This window comes from Anolis carolinensis, chromosome 3 (genome assembly GCF_035594765.1).
Source record: "Anolis carolinensis isolate JA03-04 chromosome 3, rAnoCar3.1.pri, whole genome shotgun sequence".
Taxonomy (NCBI): domain Eukaryota; kingdom Metazoa; phylum Chordata; class Lepidosauria; order Squamata; family Dactyloidae; genus Anolis; species Anolis carolinensis.
The window spans coordinates 114,605,884-114,626,057 of record NC_085843.1 but is presented as its reverse complement, the minus strand read 5'-3'; the positions used below and the strand labels follow the sequence as shown (position 1 = coordinate 114,626,057).

The 20,174-nt window shown below is 41.2% G+C and overlaps 1 protein-coding gene across 1 annotated transcript; it reads left to right on the top strand.

Moving 5' to 3' along the window:
• Positions 1-988: 988 nt before the first annotated feature.
• Positions 989-17,930, top strand: mfsd9 (major facilitator superfamily domain containing 9). The gene is made up of 6 exons (XM_003224285.3): positions 989-1,241; positions 4,384-4,471; positions 6,719-6,762; positions 12,114-12,243; positions 13,889-14,098; positions 15,058-17,930. Exons 1-6 carry the CDS (start codon positions 1,095-1,097, stop codon positions 15,846-15,848), a joined length of 1,410 nt encoding a protein of 469 aa, XP_003224333.2. The 5' UTR covers positions 989-1,094; the 3' UTR covers positions 15,849-17,930.
• The last annotated feature ends 2,244 nt before the right edge of the window (positions 17,931-20,174 follow it).

Here is a 20,174-nt window from a genome sequence, read left to right as displayed (position 1 = left end):
TGCCACTGTGACCCCAGTTTTGTGTCTCATTCCTCCCCTGACGGAACATCTGTTCCATTAAAACTATGTTTCAATCTGTTTTATTGCATTTATATGTTTTAATTGTTTCATAATCTGATAAAGGGAAAGGTTCCCCCTGACGTTAAGTCCAGTCATGTCTGACTCTGGGGGTTGGTGCTCATCTCTAAGCCGAAGAGCCGGCGTTGTCTGTAGACACCTCCAAGGTCATGTGGCCGACATGATTGCATGGAGCGCCGTTACCTTCCTGCTGGAGCGGTACCTATTGATCTACTCACATTTGCATCTTTTTGAACTGCTAGGTTGGCAGGAGCTGGGGCTCAGTGGGCGCTCATTCCACTCCCGGAATTTGAACCTGGGACCTTTTGGTCCGCAAGTTCAGCAGCTCAGTGCTTTAACACACTGTGCCACCAGGGCCCCGTTTTATTGTTTTATTGCATTTATATGTTTTAATTGTTTAATAATCTGATATGTTATATGTATTATTTGTTGTATAATGCGGCATTGAATTTTGCTATAATCTGTAAGCTGCTCTTGAGTCCCCTTCGGGGCTGAGAAGAGCGGGGTATAAATATAGCAAATAAATAATAAATAAAGAATGGTGTCTATGCAAAATGAGTGTTTTTGTAAGAAAAACTCATCTGTAATAAATAGCATATTTAGATAGTACAAAAAACGTGCTACATTTGAGCACACCTGCAATTTTGAGGCCCTCACCAAGAAATCAGAATCTAAAATGAGCATGCATGCTTATGTTTCAAAAGAAAGGACAACTCAGGCAACCTGTGGTTCCATAGCACTGAGCCATAATGGCAGTTAAAGTGGTGTCAAACTGGATTAACTCTACATCGCAGATGCACCCCCTGGCAGGCAGGTAGGGCGGAGAGGAGCCACGCAAGTCTAAAGGCCAGGGGGGTTTCCTTTCGTGCCTTTCCCTCCCATTGAGGCCACACTGCGCAGGCGCGGGGGACTTCGCCCTCTCTCGGGCTGCTTTGCTTTGCTTCCCTTCCGGGGCCGGCGCTGCGGCTCTTGGTTCCCTTCCTCGGCGCCCCTTCGCTCCCTTCCTCGGCCTCCGTATGAAGAATGGGAGGCCCAGCAAGGAGCCAGCCCCGCCGATCCCTCCTCCTCCTCCTCCTGCCGGAATGGAAAGGGTTCAGGCGGCGGCGGCGGGAGCTGCTTGGCCCGCCCGGTTCGTGCTTTGCTTGTGCGCCGTGGGCTTCCTGGTGAGCAGCGGAGGGAAAGCGGGGCGCTCCAGCTGCGTCGCTATTGGGGAATGAAGGCACTTTGACAGCACTGGAGCCGGACATGGCTCAATGCTGTGCCACCATGGGAGCTGTAGTTTGGCGAGGCAGAGAAAGCTTCACACCTTGCAAAACCACAACTCCCATGATCCCATGCCATTGAGCCTTGGCAGTTCCAACTGCATTCATTCTACAGTGTAGCTGCACCCTCTCAAAGACTGGCTGCTAGTATTAATTAATTTGTTGTTGTTTTTTAGGACTTAAAGGGGATTTGGATGGGACTTAGGCTCTGACCACCAACCAATATAGTAGAGTCTCACTTATCCAAGAGTCGCTTATCCAGGGTTCTGGATTATCCAAGGCATTTTTGTAGTCAATGTTTTCAATATATCATGATATTTTGGTGCTAAATTCGTAAATACAGTAATTACAACATAACATTACTGCGTATTGAACTACTTTTTCTGTCAAATTTGTTGTATAACGTGATGTTTTGGCGCTTAATTTGTAAATTCATAACCTAATTTGATGTTTAATGGGCTTTTCCTTAATCCCTCCTTATTATCCAACATATTCACTTATCCAAGGTTCTGCCGGCCCGTTTAGCTTGGATAAGTGAGACTCTACTGTACCATTTTTTTTCAGAGGGCAGAAGTGGCAAAACCACCTCTGCCCCCTCATCTTAAGCGCCTGAGGGGGAAAAGGAAGGGGCCTGAGGCTGTTAGGAATTGTGCAAATTGAAGTCTAAAGCACCTGGAAGGCCGAAGTTTGCCCGTGTCTGCTATAGAGTCTTGGGATTTGTAGTTTGGTGCAACATCTGCACTCTTTGACATCAAGGCTAAAGACTCTGTAAAACTTCAGCTCCCAGGAGTCCATAGCCTCAAGCCCTGACAGTGAAAGTGGTGTCACACTACATAGAGTAGATGCGCCCTGACACAATTGGACTCTTAAAGTCTTGATAGGAAAGCAAACATTTTCAAGGCAGGGAGACATTTTCCAAACCTTTTGCGGTAGGATATAACTCAAGATGATGATAATCATTTGGAGACAATTTGCAGATGGGCTTTCACTTCCAATATTATGTCAAGACGAGGGCCATTTTTATAATCAGCTGCTTAATCAAGTTTCTGGAGTCAAACCAGTGCCAGTCCTTCTATTCAAAACCTCACTACTTCTGCCACACTTCCTCTCCCCCCCCCCCTTTTCTTTGTCAATAAAAGCTCTTCCTTTTTGTGCAATAACTAATTGCCAAAACCACAACCAAGTACAAGCGAGAACCCAGGTTTTCTCATATAAAATACATTTGTATCTTGCTGCCATACTATCACTTATCTTATCTCCGATGGGTGTGTTTGTGCATTATTGTTGAATATGCGCTCTAAGAAATACAGTGTGACTGCATTCATCTTATGATGGATCTACACAACCATAAAATTCATATTATAAAGAAGATAATTAAGATTATCTGCTTTGAATTGGATTAAATGAGTCAACTTTGCCATATAATCTAGTTCAAAGCAGATAATCTGGATTTTATGTGGCAGTGTAGATCCAGCCTCAGTATGCATATGCATGCTTTTGTTAGTACAGTAGAGTCTCACTTATCCAAGCCTCGCTTATCCAAGTTTCTGGATTATCCAAGCCATTTTTTGTAGTCAATATTTTCAATATATTGTGATATTTTGGTGATAAATTCGTAAATACAATACATAACATTACTGCATATTGAACTGCTTTTTCTGTCAAATTTGTTGTAAAACATGATGTTTTGGTGCTTAATTTGTAAAATCATAACCTAATTTGATGTTTAATAGGCTTTTCCTTAATCCCTCCTTATTATCCAAGATATTCGCTTATTCAAGCTTCTGCCAGCCCATTTAGCTTGGATAAGTGAGACTCTACAGTATGTGTCTTCATATCAACTCCAATTTATGGCAATCCCATCATGGTGTTTTCTGGGCTGTATTTATTTGCTTTCAATCTCCTTTGAGAGAGAAGAAGTTGAATATAATACTAATAATATTCAGGGCCATTTGCCATTACGTTCCTATTAGGCTAAGAATATGTGATGTACCAAAATGTTTTCTACTGAATTTCTGTGGCTGTGCTGGAGGGTCTTTGAGCACCTTTGTAATCACTACACCACATTTTCTTTACCATACCTGTTTTAAGTCATCCCCTCTACAGAGCTTCATATAGAAGAATCACTTTTTGCGGAGTCAAATGCAAATGAACACTCCTGTTGTGAGACTTAAGTTATAAAGAAAGAAAACAGCAGTTGAAGGCAGATAGTCAAAGATAACTAAAAAAGTAGAATTAATTAATAACTATAATTAATAACACATGGTAGAATTAATTTCCATAGCTCAGTGCTATAGAATCATAGGAACTGTAAGTTGTGCAAGGTCTTTAGCCTTTTCTGTAAAAGAGTGTTTGTGCCTCACCAAACTTCAAATCTCATCACCCCTTAGCATTGAGCCATTGTGGTAAAGGGGTATCAAACTGCATTCATTCTACAATGTAGATCAGGCATAGGCAAACTTCGGCCCTCCAGGTGTTTTGGACTTCAACTCCCACATTTCCTAACAGCCGAATGTACAGTCTTCATTCAGTACGTACAGTAGGCCCTTTGTGTCTACTGGGATTTGGTTCCAGGAGCTCCCAGGGATATCAAAATCAATGAATGTTCAGGCCTCATTATGTACAACGGCATAATAAAATGGTATTCCTTATATAAAATGGCACAATCAAGGCTTGTTTGGATTCATATCTATATATCTTTATCTATATTCAAACAATGGATGTTTGGATCTGTGGATGGTTGACTCTAAATACGTAGGTCTGGCTTTATTCTCAGAATGGGTCTTTGTTTGCATACTAGAGGCAGGCCCTTTACATTAAACACAGTGGCAGATGACGTAAACGACAAGTTGCAGTGATTTCCCAGCATACTGTTACATATGAGAAACCTTGGTTTATGAATCATAAGCCCATGAAATTGGAGCTCTGAAATTTTCTTTTTAAAATTGCAACATAGCAGCAGGTGGAGGAAATCAAATTATTACTTTAAATCCTTTATTCTCAGTATATCTAACCTCCAGCAATTTTGTATTGTCTCTTGCAGGATTTCTTTGGAGTCAGTATGGTTGTCCCCTTATTAAGTCTTCATGTCAAGTCTTTAGGAGTGAGCCCAACAGTTACAGGAGTGGTAGGTGAGCATGTCAACTTCCATTATAAGCAAATGGTGGAAAATTCTGGTCAATACATGCAACTTTGCATGTAAGCACTAGCTTGGCAGTTTATGCGAAGCAGTGAGGCCCCTTCCACACTGCCCTATATCCCAGGATCTGACAGTGGAGATGCATATAATCCAGTTTAAATCAGATAATCTGGGATCAGATCCTGGGATATAGGGCAGCGTTGAAGGGGCCTGGATGGCTTGATGGAGGGGGGATGGAGTTCTTGTCCTTCCTTTGAGCCCAAAACACAACCAATAAGGTTGATACAAGAGGAGAGTCTGCTCTTATCTGAGCATCACAGAAATGCTGTAGTCTGTTACAACAGGAACATAACTCTTCATCTCTCCACTTTTCAGACTAAAAATTATTTCAAAATGTCTAATGTTTCCTAGCTTGTTTAAGGTAAAAGTAAAGGTTTTCCCCTGACATTAAGTCTAGTCGTGTACAAAACTGGGGGTTGGTGCTCATCTCCATTTCTAAGCCAAAGAGCTGGCTTTGTCCATAGACGCCTCAAAGGTCATGTGGCTGACATGACTGCATGGAGTGCTGTTAACTTCCCACTAAAGCGGTACCTATTGATCTCACATTTGCATGTTTCAAACTGCTAGGTTTGCAGAAGCTGGGGCTAACATTGGGAGCTCATCCAGCTGCCCGGATTTGAACCACCAATCTTTTGGTCAGCAATACAGCAGCTCAGTAGTTTAACCTGCTGCGCCATCAGGGGTTTGTTTATAAAATCAAAATTAATAGCTACAATTAACAAAAAATGAGATTTTGCTGTTTCAGTTCTTCACCATTTTCGTATACAAGCAGTCTTCGAGTAACAAACATCTGACTTATAAATAACTCATAGTTAAGAATGGGTGAGACAACAGGAAGTGAGAGAAATCTAGGAAGGGAAATTCACTCCTGAAAGAGGTTTCATGAGAAAAGTGTCTCAACTGAAGCTTTATCCCCAATCCTTGTTTGCACAACAAGCCACATTTTTCAAAATCCAATTATCACAGGGACAGAAAGTGAGGTGAAATCTTCTGAACAGGGGCACAGATAGCAAAACAAACCCCACAGGAGTGTAACCCTTCCCTATGTTATACAGAGCTTGTGTGTGTGTGTGTGTGTATGGAGTAATACTTAAAAATGTACCTGTTCTGATTTACATACAAATATAACTTGAACAAGCCTACAGAACCTATCTTGTTTGTAATTTGTGGGCTGCGGATAGTGACATTTCATAGCTTGCATACCTGAAGTTCTGACAGATTTGGTGTTCAGATGTGCATATTTCTTTCCTTCTGTATGTATTGCATTTGTAGAATAGAAACTACGTTCTTCAGATCAGCTGTGGCATTACCTTTGTCCTCAGTTAACAAATCTGTCTAAATCAGTGGTTCCCAACCTTTATTTGACCAGGGACCAATTGACCAGGGACCACTCTCCAGCATTAGTATCAAAAGGGTTATGAATCAGTTTTTGGTCAACTTAGCATTCGGTTTAGTTATTTGGGAGGTTGATTCAAAAATTGTATTGGATAGACCTCATCACTAGTTTCTGATACAGAACATTCAAAGTAAATTTGTGTTCAAAGTAAATGTGTCCACTAGGGAAACCCCATCTTCCTCTCATTGCATCCCAAGTACTGGAAAAAATATCAGATTCCAATTTCTGTCAGTAAATTATTTCAAAACTTGAAAATGTTATTGGAACATTATTACAGCATTTGAAAGAAGTACAATTAGTGCTACTTCTTTTAAAAGTAATTATTTAGAAAACACAAGTAACATTACTCATATGTCATAAGTTATTAACATATTACTCTTACATTTTTATTCACTTTAAAAGGCCCCCATAAATAAAAAAAATGAAATAATAAATAAACGTTGCTCATATTCACAAAGAAACACCCAAACTAAGCATTCAACTAAGGTCCTTTCAATACCCCCAAAGTAACACATTACAAGTGACAGTACTATGTGTAACATCCTAATTCCAAGTTCTGAATTGCTCACATCACTTTTCCCATCTCTTTTCCACAAGACCATGCTAAAGAATGAATTTGTTCCTAGTTATTCAGTTTTAAAGGATTTATCCGGCCAGAAATGTTTGAGAACCAGTCAGAGTTGAAGTCAGAGATTATTTGCTTTGCCACTACTGAAAATGTATTACAAAAATTTGCTCCAAAAATTACTAATATTTGATTTTCAATGTTTCTCTTGCTTTTAGGATCTTTATATGGAATACTGCAACTCTTTTCCAGCACATTAGTGGTAAGTTTGTGTTATCAGATGATACAGTATTGCTGAGTTCAAAATGCAAAAATATCCTTATTAGGGAATCTTTGAGAAAAAGTGATATGCATTCTAAAGGCTATTTTAAGAGTATTTATTGTATTTTAATCTGTTTTTACCATACTGTTATTATGTAATTTTTTTTAACTTTTGTACTGTGCTTATTATTAACTAAGTTGGGATTGTTTGCCGCCTTGAGCCCCCTGGAAAGAAAGGAGGGGGATAAATAAAGTTAATAATAGTAATGATGATGATGACAATGATGATGATAATACAAATTCTGATTAAAATGAAAGTATAGTTTGCCGCAGCCTCGGCTGCTGCCCTATGCTATTGTTCATAGGAACATAGAAGCCTCACTTCATACCGCATTCTGCACAAAGTGGTAAACGGTACTTCTGTATGCAATGCATATGGCTAGATGCATACGGGATGCACACAGGAGCCCATCACACCCTTTTCTGTTTACCCAACCTTTAGAAACAACGTGCTGTGAATCATCACACAGTTGACAGTTTTGCTCCTCCCACTCCATCCTAAGCCCTCCGACATCCCTGTCATTTCCTCCTCCTCCTCTCTCTCTCTCTCTCTCTTTTTTTTTTTCCTGCAAATTTTGCACAGCTATGCAGGGGTTTTTTTTTTTAACCAAGCAGCCAATTAGCATTTCCCCCACCCCCATGCCTGCTTTGCCATGATTTTAGAAAAATACCAGTCTCTTGGTATGAAGAAACTGCAAAATTGTGCAGTTTCAATGTTTTTTTAAAAGAACCAGAAAAGAAAATCATCCATTAGTTTAGAGGCTTACTGGGGGTCTGTTCCCAGCAACCACTGCAAGTGTAATGGCAGCTGTCTCCGTAGAGGATCAGCAAAAGCAACTCCCAAGGAGACGTCACAGGCACAGCTGACAAGTTGCATACTGTAGCTGACGCTGTATCTCTAATGTGTGCAGAGTGAAAAAAACATTATTTCAATACCGTGTTCCTTATATTCCATTCCTGACACTCTTTGCCTACATTTGACTACATGGCATCATGTGATAGACCCCATAGGCAACTATAGGCAAAGGGTCTCAGAAACAAGATCTAAGATTTATGTGATGAGATCCTTCATGTTTGCAGTCCCGCTCAATTTAGTAAGGTGTGTAAAAACCAGACTCACTCCCCAACTGAAGAAACTTGGGAGCTAGCGGAGTCTCAACATCAGCCAGATCCTTCAAGCCTTGGTCAAGTGTGCAGTCAGCTATATGTGCCACTCATCGCCCCAACTGGAGCCAACATTGCTACTTTCCCAACACAGGGAAAGCAAAAGTGCAGGTGCATCTAGGAAGAGGTTACTCCCAGGTTATGGTCTCAGTGGGCTCCTAGAAGCACCAGTAGAGTATGTCTCACAGGACTTGTTACTCATGACCAATTTGTCTCACTGATTTCAGTGCATGCTACAATCACTGAGACAAATTGGTCATGACTAAGTGAAGTCCTGTGGATTTAGTTGATCAATGCTAAGCATAACTAAATCTTGAGTGAACTCCCTAAATGTTTACAGTGGTTTAACCTTGAATATGGAGTCCCTTGTGATGCAGAGGGTTAAACCGCTGAGCTGCTGACCTTGCTGACCGAAAGGTCGGCCATTCAAATCCGAGGAGCAGGGTGAGTTCCCACTATTAGCAAATGTAAATCATTAGGTACCGCTCCGGTGAGAAGGGAACAGTGCTCCATGCAGTCATGTCAGCCACATGACCTTGGAGGTGTCTACAAACAACACTGGCTTTTCGGCTTAGAAATGGAGATGAGCACCAACCCCCAGAGTCAGACACGTCTAGACTTAATGTTAGGGGAAAACCTTTACCTTTACCTAACTTTGAATATGCTTTGAATATGTTTTAATGGTTTTTAACTGAATTTTTTAAACACTGTTTATATTTAATTCTGTTTCAATTTTTGCATATTAGTATATTCTAAATTGTGTGCTAATGTTTTTATGTTAAGCTGCTTTGAATCCCCTTTGAGATTCAATTAGTATAAATATTATTATTATTTTATTATGACACAGCAAACAAGATAGATATGCTGGATTTCGTATCACAAAATCACAAGTCGAACACTTCCCAAGTGTCTAGGACTGTGTGATGTATTTTCATATGATGCGCGCAGATCCCAGTAGGGTGGCCTTTTGCAGTTGGCAGATCGTAATTTTGTCAATGTCTGTTGTTTTCAAATGCCGGCTGAGATCTTTTGGCGCAGCACCCAATGTGCCCATCACCACCGGGACCACCTGTACTGGTTTCTGCCGGAGTCTTTTATTTATTTATTTATTTTTCAAACTTATATGCTGCCACTCCCCTAGGGCTCGGGGCGGCTTACAAGACCCAGCTAAAATCAACAATTTAAAAACATCTTTAAACATCTTTAAAACATCTTTAAAATATCTTAAAAACATCCTAAAAGCACCTTTTAAAACATCTAACAGAACTCAAAGGCCTGCCGAAACAGGTGTGTCTTACATGCCCTGCGGAAAACCAACAAGTCCCGCAAGGCACGGACTTCAGGTGGCAAAGTGTTCCAGAGAGATGACGCCACTACTGCAAAGGCTCTGTGTCTAGTTGCTGTTAGACGCAAGGCCTTAAAACTGGGGACTTCGAACAGGTCTTGGTCCTCAGAACGGAGGGATCTCTGGGGTTTGTAGGGAGTGAGGCGATCCCTCAGGTACATCGGCCCTAGACCATGTAAGGCCTTAAAGGTAAGTACCATCACTTTGAAAGTGATCCGGTGCTCAATTGGTAACCAGTGCAGCTGCCGTAAGATTGGTGTTATGTGGCATCTCATCGGGACTCCCGCAAGGAGCCGGGCAGCTGCATTTTGCACCAATTTGAGCTTCTGGATCACAGGAAGGCCGATGTAAAGGGCATTACAGTAGTCCAGTCTCGAGATGATCGTAGCCTGGATCACCATAGCCAGGTTGTCCCTAGACAGATAGGGGGCTAGCCATCTAGCCTGCCGAAGATGAAAAAAGGCGGTTTTGCTAACAGCAGAGACCTGGGCCTCCATCGTCAGTGAAGGGTCCAAGAGGACTCCCAGACTCTTTACTAGTGCAGACGGGCGTAGCGCTTCGCTATCCAGGATTGGCAACTGGATATCCCCACTGCCCGGTCGGCCCAGCCATAGGATCTCCGTCTTTGCTGGATTCACCCTCAACCTACTGGAACGCAACCACCCAATAATGGCCTTGAGGCACTGATGAAAACAGTCGGGTACAGAATTCGGTCGGCCTTCCATCTTTAACACAAGCTGAGTGTCATCAGCATATTGATAACACTCGAGCCCGAAATCTCGTACCAGCTGAGCAAGTGGTCGCATATAGATGTTAAACAACAGAGGGGAGAGAATGGCCCCTTGAAGTACCCCACAAAGTAGAGGGGACCTTTCAGAGACCAGGCCTCCCCTCTCCACTCGCTGTCCACGGTTGTGAAGAAAGGAGGCCAGCCAATTTAAAGCTGTTCCCCTGACTCCAACAACGGCAAGGCGGTGGGTCAGAAGATTGTGATCGACTGTGTCAAATGCTGCAGTGAGGTCCAATAACACGAGCAGCACTGACCCGCCCTGATCAAGCTGGCATCAAAGGTGATCTGTGATGGAGACCAGCACAGTCTCTGTCCCGTGCCCCGCACGAAAGCCGGACTGGAAGGGATCTAACCCGGCTGTGTTGTCTAGGAACTGTTGCAACTGCTCCGCTACTGCCCTCTCAATCACCTTGCCCAGGAACGAGAGGTTCGAAACTGGGCGATAGCTGGAGGGAAGTTCAATCTTGAGGTCCGGATAGCAGCTGAGTTTTTCCTGTTGTTTTTCATCAATGCGACTGTCGCCTGGGATGGCAACATCAATGACCCAAACCTTTTTCATTTCCACAACTGTGATGTCTGGTGTGTTGTGTTCCAGAACTTTGTCAGTCTGGATTCGGAAGTCCCACAGTATCTTTGCGTGCTCATTCTCCAATACTTTTGCAGGTTTGTGATCCCACCAGTTCTTTACTGCTGGGAGGTGGTACTTGAGGCATAAGTTCCAATGAATCATTTGGGCCACATAGTTGTGCCTCTGTTTGTAGTCTGTCTGTGCGATTTTCTTACAGCAGCTGAGGATATGATCAATGGTTTCGTCAGCTTCCTTGCACAGTCTGCATTTTGGGTCATCAGCTGATTTTTCGATCTTGGCCTTAATTGCATTTGTTCTGATGGCTTGCTCCTGGGCTGCAAGGATCAGGCCTTCTGTCTCCTTCTTCAGGGTCCCAATCGTGAGCCATAGCCAGGTCTTCTCCTTATCAGCTTTTCCTTCAATTTTGTCAAGGAACTTTCCATGCAATGTTTTGTTATGCCAGCTGTCAGCTCTAGTTTGTAGCGCGGTTTTCTTGTACTGATTTTTTGCTGTGTTTTGAGGAGTTTCTGATTTTTGACGTCAATCAAAGCAGGTTCTTCACTTTGCTTTACATATTCTGCCAGGGCATTTTCTTCTTTGATGACTGCTTGTTTTACTTGTAAGAGTCCTCTGCCCCCTGATCTTCTAGGCAGATGTAGCCAGTCAACATCACTGCGGGGGTGCAGTGAATGATGAATGGTCATGAGTTTTCTTGTTTTTCTGTCCAAATTGTCCAGTTCCACCTGTGTCCAGTTTATGATGCCAGCAGTATATCTTATGACAGGTATGGCCCAGGGGTTTTTTTGGCCTTGATGGTGTTGCCTTCATTGAGCTTGCTTTTGAGAATTTTTCTGACCCTTTGTGTGTATTCTTTGCTGACCAGAGTTTTCACATGTTCATGCTTGATGTTGTCCAGCTGTAATATGCCCAGATATTTATAGGCCTCTGGTTGATGACACTTTATTGTTTGGCCATTAGGCATATTTATGCCCTCACTTTCAATGATTTTTCCCTTCTTCAATGCCACTGTCGAACATTTGTCCAAACCAACTTCCATGCTGATATCCGTGCTAAAAATTCGGACAGTGTTAGTCAGAGACTGGATTTCAGTTTCTGTTTTCCCATACAGCTTCAGGTCATCCATGTACATCAGATGCGAAATTTTGTGAGATTTCTTAGATGTTTGATAGCCGAGATTTGTTTTTTGTAAGATTGTTGACAGAGGGATCATGGCAATAATGAAAAGCAGAGGGGACAATGAGTCACCCTGGAAAATTCCGCTTCTGATGTTGACAAGTCCATAGCTTTCATTTCCAACAAACAGTTCAGTTTTGTTATTATTATTATTATTATTATTATTATTATTATTATTTATAAACTTTTTATGCTGATTTACTGAACTCATTGATTCTGTGTCTTCTGTAGGGATCTTGGAGTGATGTAGTAGGAAGACCATATTGCCTACTTGTCTGCATTCTCTTCAGTGCATTAGGTTATTTTGTGCTTAGTATGTCCACTAATGTTTTCCTGTTTGCTGTTGCTCGCATTTTTGTGGGTAAGTAGTAATTTGCCTATTTAGACTCAAGCTCAGTCAATCATTAATGTGATAAGAGGAATTATAAATCAGTTTGTTTAGTTCAGAGAAACAACAATTCTGAATAGATGTATTGTGCATCCAGCAAAAGTTAAACATGTTTAATACCAATGTTTTTACAATAGAAAATATAAGATATAATTCTGCTATACATTGTATTCTTAAATTAAATTGTGCCTGTTCTTATCATAAAAGGTGCAACAATGGGAAACAGATTGGAACTTGGAAAAGTTAGTTTTTCAGACTTTACTTCCAGAATCCCCCAGCTAGCATGGCAAAGGTGATATTTTATATTTTGCATTGGATTTATATCCATAGCAGTTCATTGCTTGTGTCAAAAGGTCATCGAGAAGCTACATAATAACAAATATGAACTGATTATGAACATGCATATATGTATATATCATGGTTGTACAATATAAAATTATTGGAAATGTTGGTTTCTGCAAACCTCAAAACGCTGGTCATCCAGGAGACTTTGGAACAACCCACAATAATTTTGCTAATACAAAGCAGTAGAGTGAGATAGATGTGCAGTCTGACCAATGAGTTCACAAAGCTGTCTCACATCCTGCTGCAAGGGCATTGCAGGCTATAAGAGACCCTCTGTCAATATCATTTCATAAAAATAGTATTTATTTGTTGTCTATTTGTGTACTGAGCTATTTACCAGTACTGTCAAATAGAAAGACAGAAATCTTTCTCAGGGGCAATTATACAGTATACAATGGGAAATAAAGGAGATTGTGGGAGAGAACCTCAATATTGCTTGCTCCATGCACACATTTCCTCTGGACCATAGTGGTTTTCAGATATCTGTTGGTCAATACTGTTGTTGGCATTGTCTGAATCACAGTCTGGTCAATGCTTTCCTCCATTCTTAAACTACAGCTGCCTTCCCCTGCTGGGTGGAGGATTATGGTGAATGCAGGTTTCCAAAGATCATACCATTTGAATTTTGTAGTGATTACATACTGTATTTTTTAAACTCCTCATTTCTGTTCATGGCAAAATGTGACTTTTGGACCATAGACATGTTCCGGGCTCTTTTTATGGCCCTCAATTCCCTCTGACTTCCTTTATAGGAGAAACAGTTTCAAATAACTTACAAGGGCTTTAAGACCCAAAGTACACATTTTTCACCAGCAGTGAATATCTAGATCAGTGGTTGTCAACTTGTGGGTCCCCAAATGTTTTGGCTTACAACTCCCAGAAATCCCAGCCAGTTTACCAGCTGTTAGGTTTTCTGGGAATTGAAGGCCAAAACATCTACTGGTCTAGACCATCTCAATTGTGCTTCCTGTGGTTCAAGTGTCACCATTCAAAGTGTTTCCCTGTTTTGACGTTTCTGAGCAGCGCCTAGAGAATCCTGGGCAGAAAAATGTCCACCCAACTTGCTGAAGGTGCCCATCTTTAGTCCTCAGCATTTCTTCTACAATGAGTGGACAACATGTAGCCCTTGTAATTGATGTTGAACTATTAGCCCAAGGCAGCATATGTAGTAATGAAGGATTGTGGAAGTTGCAGGCTAACATCTACAGAGCTACCCACCTCTGTCTTTGTAATTTGGATTGAATTCCTAAATACCTTTCTTGTTCATTTTTAGGTATTTTCAAGCATACACACTCTATTTCAAAAGTTCTCATCTCTGATTTAGTTCCTGAGAGGCAGCGCCTCTTAGTAATAGGACATTTCAATGCAGCCTCCAATTTTGGCTTCATCTTGGGACCTCCTGTTGGAGGCTACCTTACAGAGCTAGAGGGTGGTTTTCACTTGACGGCGTTTATCTGTGCCTCCATCTTCATCTTGAATGCTGGTATGTATGTGTTGCTCTGTCAAGTTTTTAAAGCTGTGTATTACTTCATTATATTCACAATGCTTTTATTATTTATATGCAAACAATGTACAGCATTTCTAAACCAAGGCCAGCTAAGGCCAGCTAAGTGGGCAATCCCCAACCCAAATGTTTATGCATTTTGAATCTTTATAGCATGGGGGGAAAATTAATGAAGCCAAACATATGAGAACTGCTGAAGTGTTAATTGACGGACTCTTAATTCAGGAAAGAGAAAAATGAGAGGCATTTGTTCTGCTGCTGTTAGACAATTAGAAATCAGTAAATCTGATAATCTGTGTAAATCATGCAGGTGTCTACCGGTAGATCTGGATCTACCTGTACCTAGCCTCGCCTCACTAAGGATTGCAATTTTGGATTACTTCTACTTGGTTTTCTCTCATTCCTCACTTCAGCCACATCCTGTTTTCTTTCTTTCTATTGGTTCATAAATTATTACTTTGATTTTTTGAATTGCATATCAACTGGTAGTTAAGGTAATGTTATTTATTTATTTATTTATTTATTTACAGCATTTATATTCCGCCCTTCTCACCCCGAAGGGGACTCAGGGCGGATCACATTACACATATAGGCAAACATTCAATGCCTTTTAACATAGAACAAAGACAAGACAAACATAGGCTCCGAGCGGGCCTCGAACTCATGACCTCCTGGTCAGAGTGATTCGTTGCAGCTGGCTTGTTCTCCCGCCTGCGCCACAGCCCAGGCCTATTATTATGCCTTCTTGTGTGAAAATGGGTCTTCCTCTCTTGAGACAGGCATAGTTCAGTTCAAAGCACCAGCTTTGCATTAACTCCCATTTATATAGCCCTATATATGTGAGGGCCTATGTGAGGCTGGTGTTTATTCCAGAATACTTCTTTACTTCCAGAAATTAATTCAAAACGCTGTGATTGTTCACTCCATTATCTTTGCAGGAGTTTTCTGGATGGTGCTGCAACATGAAACAAAGACCCATGGAAACGAATGGGTCACCATTAATAAGACAAGAGACATGCTTTCCACAGAGGTTAAACACAGCCTGCATCTCCAGTCCTTATCTCATCATGCTGCAAAGTACAGCCCTCCAGCTGAATCTTCTTGGACTCAAGTTGTATCTGTGCTCAAGAGACTTGGAAGCATTGCAAGGTCTGATATGTGGGATGTTTTTCTGGTACGGCTGCTGATGTCTGTTGCCGTGATGCTGTACCACAGCAATTTTGTCTTGGCACTTGAAGAGAGGTTTGGGTTGAAGCCTAAACTGACTGGCTACCTCATAAGCTACAGCAGTGCGCTTGGAGTCGCTGCTGGCTTTCTGCTTGGACCAATCACAAGACTGTATCGGCACAATACCTATGCCATCCTCCTGCGGTCCACTCTTCTCACTTGTGTGCTCCTGATGCTATATTCGTTGTATGAAAGTGTATGGGCGGTCTTCATATCGTCCACATTTTTAGCTTTTTCAACCACTGTAGGCCGCACTTGCATTACTGACCTTGAACTGACCCTGGGAGGTAATGAGGCCAGTGGTCTGCTTATAGGCATTGGTCAGTCTGTGTCAGCTGTGGGACGTATAGTTTCACCTCTTATCTCAGGAATTGCCCAGGAATTCAGTCCATGTGGGCCTCCTCTTCTTGGAGGTCTGCTGGGATTTGTAGCTGTACTCATCATGATCATGAATAAATCGCGATATTCTGGCACCAGGAGCACAAAACTGAAAAGCACGTAGTGAACTCTGCATTGCTCTCATGCAAACAAAATGAAAACAACAGTGAAATCAAAGAATGTAGGTGTTTAAAAAGGCTGTACAGAAACATTGCAGAAACAAGGAAGAAACTGAATGCACCTCTTGCATTTTTTCCTCTGACCTGCTAACTAAACAAGGGTGATCTGAAATGAGCAGAAATATATACATTGGATCACTAAGGATTTCCCCAGCTGTAATTCAAAGGGAAAGTTGTCAAACACATCTGTAGTATTGGTCATTTTAATTGATCGGAAACTCCTTTTTAAAATACTGTAAGACACAGCATTTTCTGATTCCAAATACTTGCTACTTTAAATGGTATGCTGTGATCAAAGGGTGCCATTATCATTCTCTGTGGTAATCAGTTTGATCTTAAAATGTAGGGCATTCTTCCATAAAGCAATTCCGAAAGTGGGCCAAGTGTCGGTGCTTAGAATAAGGGTACCTGTACTGGAAGGTAGATGGGGCCATCTGCTTATGTGCTTTAGATGCTACTACTTCTTGTGATCCAGCTGAACTGGAACTTGCAAAGTCAAGAAAGATCAACCAGAGGAGAATGCAAGTTTCAAAGCATCATTTTTCTTTCCCACTTTACTCCTGTATGGAATCTTGGGCAAGATGTACTTCTTTCCATTCTGTCTCTGTATTCACAACTCTGCCTTATGTTTGTAACACTGGAGGACTGGGTTGCTGTGAGTTTCTTTGGGCTGCATGGCCTTGTTCCAGTACATGCCCAAAAAACTCGCAGCAGCCCAGTGATTCCGGCCATGAAAGCCTTCGACAACACTGGAGGACTGCCTTCAGCAACAGGGGAAGACTTGTAGTTCTCTCCCTCTGAACACAAATACACTTTGATGAGCATTCAGTTTGCTTGGACACTGCTTTGTTGTCCAATTTGAAAGTCTAGGGTCTGGATTGAGAAGTTCCATTTTATTTTTCAGTCAGGAGGAGGAGCTTTGTATACAGCAGCATGGCATGAATGTACTGTAGCTGAAAACTGAAGTGCTGTGTATAAGATTTAAAAGCAACAAACATTGCTCTAGTATTGCACAATTCTGTATTAAAAAGGAATTGAGCTTTCTTCCCAAGCGTGCATAAATCAGTTTTCCGCTTTTGCCCTTGAGATCACTGAAACATCTTTGCACTGGAACCTTCAGTGCACACGTATGAGCTAGCTCTTTCCTTTCTCAGGCATGTCACAAAAATGTGCATTTTTTGATGAATCATGAATACTACAAGCCTGCATTAGTAAATAACTAAATAGAAAAGGACCAATCTGCAAAGAGACTGTTACAGGCACCAAATAAGGCCCTAAAATGCAAAAATGGGAGATTTAAGGAATCTGTACCTATCTGTATTTAGGGGCCAATTCTAAGCATGTTTGTTCAGAACAAGTTTCTTTGGAACAAATCTTGAGGCTTAGTTACAGTGAGTAACTGAATCCTGAGAAGAGTAGGGTATGGGATGTTGACATTTTCTTTACTAACTGCTCCAAACTAGTATCACTTCTCCTCTTCCTCAACACCTCATGCTATTTTAGTTGTACTTGAGGATGACCCCACAGGAAGGGAAAATTGTGAATTGGTTTGAAATGGGGCACACGTATGCACTTTTAACAATTTGGTCAGTTTTTCTATTCCAAATAGTCAAGATCAGGGTATAGGTGCATTCTGTCTTCCATTTGCTCAGAAATATGTCATGTGCATGAGACAATTCCTGGAAAAGGGAATTGGCAAGTTTTACAGTGGCAAGTTTTAAAAGCAAACCAGCATTTCCCTGTTGACAAGCCCAATCTATTTTCTTGTGGGACTGCATTTATTTTGAAACTTGACAGAACATTTAATTAGGTCATTTAAATTATGTAGATAAATAAAGATCCTGAAAGTATTGTGGTGTTCTAGGGAAAAGGCAAGCTATAAAAATGTGGCCTCAGAAATGTCTTTTGTTTAAGAAAGTTTTGCAGTACTTGTTTAAGGCAATCAGAATGCTTATCTACAAAGTTACTGTTCTCAAGATTGCACTATACAGTTGATAAAGGGAAATAAAAGGAAAATTATTACTTTCTGCTTGGTTTCATAATTGTCATCTGCTTAATCGTTCCAGTTAGAGTACATACACAGTAGACACATGGTATTCCAAAATTGGACAGGTTCTTTTATACATTTAAAATGTAAAATATGAGCAAGGAACAATTGTAGTATTGTGCAATAATACTTAATGCACATATCACTAGATGGTAATGTCCAACTGGATCTTTAGTAAACTGGACAAGTTCTGAGTTGGATGTATCATAACATATACATCTGTGTAATTTTCTTCTTGCAGACTTATTTTCTACTCTCAAGCCATTTTCCACAGGTTCTTTTGGTCAATAAGCAGTTTATGATACTCCACCAAGGTTGGTTCTGCATTATCTTGGAGAACAGAAGATGAGATTTATTTACATGACATGACAAGCTAGGGAGCCAGATAAACTGTGGCTTGTCATGGAGGAGTGACACAGAGTGCCTGCTTTAGGGCCTACAAAGACAAGATTCACCAAAATAAATCCAGGAATTGAGAAGAAAAGCAAAGATATTTCCAACTACCCATTTTAACATTTGCACATTTGGAATGATCTGTCGGTCTCTAATACCAAATTGGGACAAAACAGGGAGTCAAATCCAATTATTCCTAGGGGCTATGAAAACCTTAATACAGCCCAGGCTGGCACAGATATGATGTTTTTTTAAACAATTACTCATATCTTTACATTTTACATTTACCTGGTGTAGCAGAAACATAGACAGCTAATTATAGAAGCTTCAACTGTGAGAGTCTATAGTGAATCTGCGTGAAGTCAGGAGTTGTTCCAGGTTTGAAAGGACTATCCGCATTGTTTCTCCACTTCTGCCTTCTTTTGGTTTGTGGACCTACTGGAGAAGCAGAGCCATAGTTTTGTTAAACGCAGGAATGCATCTCTGCTCAGAAACACTGGGTAAAAACCACTGTAATAACCCTCTGTCCTTCAGGGATATTGACCAAAATCTATCATACTACTAAATTCCCCTTAGTCTTTTGCAATATAAAGAAATCATTTCTAAAAGTCTTCCAGCTCTTGTAATATGATTTCTAGAGAATTGGCTTGGGAAGGGGAGATAGCCCCAGTTCCATTCCATTTAACAATTTTGCCAGTAGAAGCCCAGGATTGCATCCTGTCCATAGTAGAATATTACAGCGGTGCTCATTAAATGCCCATTAAATCACTGGAAAAGGGAGCCTTTGGGATAGGTAGGCCTTTGGTATCTGACAAAAAAGGCTGCTTGCTGGTCTCAAGAGAAGAATGAAGGGAAAGCAATAGTGAATATGGCTGCTTTTCATAAAATATAAAGAGACTTGGGAGTGGTATCCTGTTAATACATAGGGAGTAGGGTCTGCTTTCTTAAATTATGCTGGTTACATACTTCTTGAATGAAAGCACACAAACTGATATACCATACATACCTCCCATGGGTGGTGTGAGCTACACTTAGTGTATGAATTACTATTAGTACATACACCCTGTTTATCACTATCAGCCCTGTCTAGCAGTGCTGCGATCCACACAATGTACCCTTTGACATTTTACAAATCAAAACATAGACACACGTCGCCATGCAACATCAGTGTGACGGCGCGAGTGGCGCCATCTATATGTGGATCTGTAAGTTGCAAGATTTGAATTGTGTCATTCCTGATTTTGCCCTTACCCTGTAAATGTAGTTGGATTGGTTTTTTATATCTTGTCAATCAATGTTGTTTGCACCTGTTATGTTGCTCACTCAGCTCAACTGTTTGGCTCCACCTCTTCCTGGAGTAGGACAGTGTTTCCTCCCTTTCACCAGCAAGCTCTCTATCGGATGGATGTGAGAGAGAGACTTGGGACTAAAAGCCCTTGAAAAGCTACCTCTCAGCACCAATTCTGAGGTTCTTACCCTTGGGACTTACGCTTCATGTTCAGGGCCAACCTGAACGATGTTGAGGAGTCTCAAGCGCCTTCACATCAGTCCTTTGGCAACAGAGGAAGACTCTGTCTTCAGACATAGGTCATTGGACTGAGGCTGAGTTTGCTCCGGCATTCACAGCCAGAGAAAGAAGGAACTGGAAAAGCTCCACGGACTTAAAACAATCAAAGACTGTAATGTATATTTTCTTTTACCCCTTTGTGAACAATAAATCCAGTTTTTGAGTTATCTACAGTGTTTTGGTCCTTGGGAGTTCCAGTTTCCCTAAAGGAGGGCAAGAAGCAATCCCCTGGGGAAAGATGTCATGTCCATGCCTCTTTCACTA